Source organism: Cryptotermes secundus, unplaced genomic scaffold (genome assembly GCF_002891405.2).
Source record: "Cryptotermes secundus unplaced genomic scaffold, Csec_1.0 scaffold808, whole genome shotgun sequence".
NCBI classification, from domain to species: Eukaryota; Metazoa; Arthropoda; class Insecta; order Blattodea; family Kalotermitidae; genus Cryptotermes; species Cryptotermes secundus.
In genome coordinates, this window is record NW_019720718.1 from 1,610 (window position 1) to 8,457 (window position 6,848).

General features: G+C 41.5%; 1 protein-coding gene across 2 annotated transcripts; it reads right to left on the reverse strand.

The window, feature by feature from the left end:
- Nucleotides 1-727: 727 nt before the first annotated feature.
- LOC111872089 lies at nt 728-5,671 on the reverse strand. 2 transcript variants are annotated; one of them, XM_033754579.1, is made up of 4 exons: nt 5,392-5,671; nt 4,655-4,716; nt 3,851-4,018; nt 728-2,356 (listed from the first exon to the last, which is right to left on the reverse strand). In XM_033754579.1, the coding sequence occupies exons 2-4, from the start codon at nt 4,712-4,714 to the stop codon at nt 2,081-2,083; spliced, it is 504 nt and encodes a 167-aa protein (XP_033610470.1). In that variant the 5' UTR covers nt 4,715-4,716; nt 5,392-5,671; the 3' UTR covers nt 728-2,080. The 2 variants fall into 2 exon arrangements, with proteins under 2 accessions (XP_033610470.1, XP_023721408.1); XM_023865640.2 differs by having other exon boundaries at nt 4,655-5,671.
- Between the last annotated feature and the right edge of the window lie 1,177 nt (nt 5,672-6,848).

The window sequence follows — 6,848 nt, forward strand, 5'->3', positions numbered from 1 at the left end:
TTCCTCCAATATATTTATTATACTCTATTACACACATAGGTTTATTTACAAATTCTAACCCACCCTTTCGACTTACGGGTTGCATTTCGTCTGAATGTTTAGTAGTCAGCACTGAGACATCGCGCTTATCCTTCCACTTCAACACCACCAATTTCCCACAGTTTGCATTAACTACTTCTCCTTTCTTCAGTTTCTTTTTTAGATCTATTGGCATAATTTTGCGTGTGATACTCACTGTTCCAACAGCATCTGTTGTCCTCTGAACTAATCTCTAGAAAAGATCGGGACTGCTATAAAAATTGTCCATTTAACACATCTGCCCGAGTCTAATAGTTTCTCGCACAAATTTAGAACAACTTTTGTTGAGAAAAGATCTGTGTCTTTGGTGATTTCACAGCCTAATTTTATCCCTGATCCACTGTAAATTATAAAATTCCACAAATATCCTGCAGAATCACAAAGTTCAAAAATTTTAAACCCAAACTGGGAAGCTTTCATAGGAATATATTGTTTCCATGAAAGTCTACCTTTCCACAATAACAAAGATTCATCGACACTTACTTCTTGGCCCAGTATGTACACTTTCTAGAACTTATTTTTCAAATATTCACTTACCGGAAGAATTTTGTACAATTTAGGATCTCTTTATGCAATCTCCTTATAGGTGGTATCTACTAATTGGAGAAATCTGGTCAGCAATGAAAACCTTTCTTCACTCATTACACTGGGAAAAAATGGTGTTTCTAACATATGTTTCCTACTAAAATACATCCTGAGGTTTGGTTTCTGAATTATTCCCATCAGCATAAGCAAACCTAGGTATACCCTAATTTCATTCGAAGTTGTGGGAACCCAATTTGAAAGCGTTATTTTATTAGCGTCAGGGGCAAGAAACTGTCCCATCAGACAAGTTACGTGACCAAATGCCATGGGGCTCCGATAAGAGTGTGCTGCAAAGCGGAAAAGGAACAACATATTCTTAAATGTTGACACAGGCGTCAGGCAACTTTGACCCCTAGGTTCGTAACATCGTAAATCAGACAGAGCTTCTTTGTCGCCAGTAAGCCAAGCCAGTAAAAAAAAAACACACACACACACACACAGATAACAAGCACTCAACGAAAGCTAGCTAACAAATTATCTCTCTGAAAGCAAGTCGGAGTGTGAGTTGGAACAATTCTTTCGTAAGCAGCAGACACCAGATGCTTTGTCCCAAGAAAAGCGAGTACAAAAAATACCACACACAAACAGATAGCGAGGAATGAAAGAAGTCAGTATTAGCTTACATAAACATTCACTGGAAGTACATACATCAGAGCGTAGGTGTTAAGAATTCTTAGTGAAATGTTTGGATGCAACATATGCGGCGCGCACGCTTACAGCACAGGTTTGAGCGGATGCAGACGGTATGTCGCACACGCTTAGGGATTTAAATGGCTCCACTTAAAGTCACGTTCAAGGGGTTAATAGCTTTATTTGTGTAGATTCCACTTCACCACAACTGCATCCATATTTTAGGAGGTGTTGCCCATGCCAGTTTTTCACTATTGTCCTTTGTACCTCTTACACATTCTCGGTATATAATGTTTAGTCACCTTTCTGTCTAACCGAAAATAACAAAAAAATCTGTCATGACAATCACCCAACAGCAGAACTCCAACGATGTCAGGTATATTAAATTTACTTCAAATAAAGGGCAACAGGCAATGTGTCTATATGTCACACACTGTCACAAATCTTTAGAGAACCATTAGTTATCCTGTCACACATCCCCTCAACACAATGACACTGCTGTTATTACATGGATACAGACTGCATTGAAGACAGAAAACAAATGATAAACTTCAGCATTTATAGATCCTGGGAACTCTATGATGTAGTACCAAAGCAAAGCTTAGTGGATTGGACAGACAAGGAAACTGTGAAGGATATTTCTTGCTGTGGAATTTATCACAAACATTCAGTTTACACAAGATCTATTTTCATCTATATCAGATCTGTTTAACGAAAATGGGAGTGGTGCATCACATGCAACATTCAATGTACTACAGTCAGGAAAAAAAAAACCTTTAAAATCTAGTCAACAGCAGAGTAAAGTTGTTTCATGTTCACAGAGATGGATATCGGAAAGACAAGTGGCATTTCTGCACATTAGTGTCATCTGCCTAACAGTGCACATACAGCTCACCTCAGGTGCAGCCTTTATTTCCGGAAATGTTACTGGGACAGGATCCTCTTCCTCTCCTGCATCTGGGACTGCCTCAGCTTTTACATTCATGGCATGATTTGCATCATGAGGTGCGGGCCATGTCTCACCATGTGGACCCACTAAAGCGTTCTCTGAATTTGTATAGCTCTGTAAAAACCATCACATCCTTCTCAGAAATGGATGTACAACACCAAACATTAAACAGCTTATGCTCTCCTTGCTATGGCTGTTTCTCATCACATCTAACTCATAAGAGATTTTTTTTACAGATGCTCTTCTCTACAGCTATCATGATCACTAGAAAGTACTCGGTTTATAGCTCAGTGACCTTCCCAAGGAGCTATTGGTCACTGCGGCAGTACAGAAAATATCCACTGGTTTGGTGCCTAAAAACATCATAATGACGAGGTCCACAACTTGTAACCTTCGTTCACCCTGCATAATTATATGATCAAGTCAAGGAGGATGAGATGGGCAGCTCATATAGCAGGTATGGGGGAGAAGTGGAATGCATATAGGATTTGACGAGAAACTCAGAATGAAAGACACCAATAGGAAGACCTAGGCATAGGTGGGAAGATAATATTTAAATGAATCTTTAAGAGACATGGGATGGGGTGATGTGGACTGGTTTCAAATGGCTGAGGATAGGGACCTGTGATGGGTTTTCGTAAACATGTCAATAAACTTCCAGGTTCTATACAATGTTGGGAAAATCTTCAGTGGCCAAGCAACTGGCTTCTCAAGGACTCACTCAGATCCATGGAGTTAGTTATGCTACGTAAGGGCTCATTACTGTGCTCACACATGCTAATCATGGCTCTGTATCCTAAGGCAAACAGACCCAGTACACACCATTCCAAATTATTTCTCTAAAATCCATCTTAATAGCATCTCTCGATCTGCACTTAGGTCTACCAACTGGTCTGCTTCTCTCAGGTTTTCCTTTAAAAACTTTGTATGCATTTCTCACTGTTGCATGTGCACTACATGACTTACCCACATCACTCTCCTTCAGCTCATTGCTCTCCTACATAATATCCCAAACTGTTATCACCCAAGTGTAAGGGACTGTCCACATGGATTATGTAAACAAACAGAAGCAGGTCACAAAATATTTACTTTCTCTGACCAAGAGAGCTGAAATATAACAATAAAATTATCTGTGCACACAAGCACAAAACACTCACAGAATCCTGTGTAACCTTGAAACCTGTTAATCACATTAATACTTTGTGAAGTTCACTGTAATTAGCTTAAAAGAGTCCTAGTAATTTAAATTCTTAGTTCTAAGAAGTGTACTAGTAACTAACTACAAACAGTTCCATGACTCCCTAAGGATTTTTGCTGCTACAGAATTTCTCTCAGACACTGTTCCATTTATGCAAAATTTAATTTCATCTATATCAGAACTCCTTAAAAGGAAATGGAAGTGGTACATCACAAGCAGCATACATTCAACAAATTATAACTGTCTAGACACTTCAGAAAAAGGCCTTCAAAGGCGAATCAGCAGCACAGTGGAGCTGTCCCATGTGCACAGACAGACAGCCAGACAGATGGAGATTAGAAAGGCAACAGGAATTCCTGCCTATCTGCGATATCTGCCTAACAGCGGACATACAGAAGCATACAGCTCACCTCAGGTTCAGCCTTTATCTCCTGATATGTTATTCGCACAGGATCCGTTTCCCCTTGTGAGCCTGAGACAACCTCAGCTTTTATATTCATGGCCTGGTTTGCATTATGACTTGCTGTGTATGTCTCACCATACGGACCCACTAAAACCTTCTCTGAATTTGTACAGTTCTGTAAAGGCACGACATCTTCTATCAGTCACGGCTGTACAACACCATACATGAAACAATATATGCTCTCCTTGCTGTAGCTGTTTCTCATTACATCTAACCCATAACAGCGGCTCTGTACAAATTTCTTCTCTACAGACTTCATAATCTTAGGAAGTGTTAAGTTCATAATGCAGGGACCTTCCTGTGAAACCCGTGGTCCCTGTGGAAGTACAGACAATATGCATCTGCTCTTTATGGAACCTGAGCACTCATTATTGTGTTCACATATGCCTATCATGACTCTGCATCCTGACACAAACACACCCAGTCCAAAACTCCATAACTGTATCTTTAAAAAATCCATCTACACAATTGTCTCCCAAGTGGTCTCATTTTATTAAGCCTTCTGTCAAAATCTTTGTTCACACTTCTCATTCTCACATGTGTGCTATATGACCTACCCATTATCACTCCCCTTGAACTGATTCCTCTCCCACATAACATGGCAAACTGTTATAATGTGATGAACCAAGTAGACTAACCAGATGGATTATGAAAACTAAAGCTTGGCATAAAGAGTTTAGTTTCTTAAGATATGAGAATTGACTGATGACAATAAAATTATTGTCTGTGGACACAACAACAAAACACTCACCATCCTTTCTGTCTCAGCAGGAAATGTTTCTTCAGCTCTCTGTAGCAGAATTCTCGGCATTCCTGCTCCAAGAGAATGCAGAATCTTTCATAACCTTGAAACTTTACTTTATCACACGTAATGCTTTTGTGGGTGGCAAATGAATTGATTTACAAGAATCCTAGTGATATAGAAGTTGTACATATATAAAACTACAGTGATACAGAAGCTATAAAGTGACGTGGTTTTCTTTGTTCTCACAGCAGAAGCAAGCAGAGATTATGAAGCTTAGTGCCTTATTACACGTTGTGTAGTCTAACAGACTGTTGCTTAGTTTTGAAGGCAGATAGTTCACCCACTCCGACTTAACCTCTTGCTTCCAAAACGTCGGTAAAAGCCTACCAGACTGCACGGTGCTACGTCCTACAAACAGAAAAACTACTCTACAAATTTAGATCGCATAGCCGCAAAATGCATTTTTATGCCCTTCAACTTCAACCAGTTCACCATCCACCATCAGCTCTCACGACCCTCACGACTTCCATTATAAGTCGGATTAGTATGTGGAACGGGCGAGAATTGGCATAAAACAGTAAATGTTCATGATACTAGAAAAATCACCATCAGAATGGGCGCTGCGAAGTTCAGCAGATCCCTAACTAGAACTTGCAACAGCGGAATAACATCACGAAATTGCTCAAAATATGAGGAAATCGAATTTATCTCGAATAATTCCCAAAAGAACAGCCACAACTTACACACTTTCACTAAAGGCGTAATATCTAATACCACCTAAAACGATCTAGTTACTACGACGCAAGAGTTTGTTCTAATGGTTGTAATCGTTGTAATCGTAGGGATGGTGGTCACTCGTGGTCTCTGTATCACAGCCACGGAAATCACAGCCGACAGCACTGGACGGGCTGGTGTACATGTAGCTCAGCAAATGGATCTGCCCATTAACCTGTTTGTCATCTGTCGCCTAAGCCGGTTAAGCTTTTCCTAGGCCTCTTTTGTATTTGCGGCACGCACAACAGTTCATGGGTTCTCTAGTACTTTGCAAGCAGTAAGACGAGGTTTGCCGGTTTCGCCTGGATTAGCTTACCAACTACGAAATTTGTTATGTATCAGCCACATAAATCGGTTGTCTCATCTACTAATATCCAGACACAGTTCCCTACGATGTCAGAAGGGATTGACTCCGGAGTAGAGGCATATAGCAAAGGTAGATTCTTTTTCTAAGAGCTGATCCGTCTGGGATTTTTTTAAGTATCCAGAAATGATCGCAAAACTGGATTGCTTAATTTATTCCATGGAATTGTGGGGTCTTATGTAGTTTTGTCTTTACTCCGATGACAACCCACTTCTTCGGAACAGTTTGTTGGTCCTTAAAATTACCGTGATTGCTGAGATGCTTGACCGGTTAGGTAGCTCGGCGAGCGCCGGTAGGATGTTGGTTGCGGTGTGTGGACTGGCCGCAGTGCGGCTGTTGCTTGATCGCAGTGCGGCAGATGGTGGAGGTTGCTTGATCGCAGCGCGGCGGCTGCTGGTGAAAGTCCGCTCGTCGTGCGCGGTCGCTGGAATGGAGAGGCGGTAGCTACGTCAGTTGCCCAGTGTGTCGGGTATAACTACTGGCGAGTCCGAAAGCCTAGTTGCCCAGTGAGTCGGTTGCGACCGGCAGACAGCCGTGGCAGTCATGCCTGGCGCAGCGAAGCGCCGATGCCTCCGTAGACCGAGCGCTGGCGATGAAATGTGCAAATTGCCTTTAGAGTTCTTGAGAACTGACTGCAGACTGACTAACTTGCAAAGTCAAAGTCATGTTACAATGACGGTCAGTCAGTCTGTCTGTCTTGGTGTCGAGCCCCAGCTGGGGCTCATGACCAGATGTTTTCTTCTTTGTGAAAGTTGCTGTCTTGTCCATTTGGGGCGGCCTCTCTGACGACAGGTCGAGTCTGTCATTTGTTAGCCAGTCTGTTTTAAGAAGTCCACAGTCTGTATTTACATAATTTACAAACTCAAATTTGTACCTTCTATGTACAATATATACAAGGCATCTGTCAGTCCAAGCTCAGTATAGCAGATTACGCCCTATTTCCAGCAATATTTGCTACCATGGCATTCTAGTCACTTGAACGGTCGTATGCTTGACCGCCACCAAGTTTAAGCCTCTTATACTTTCTGTGTCGGGCTTCGCCTTGTCCGATGTTGCGAACAT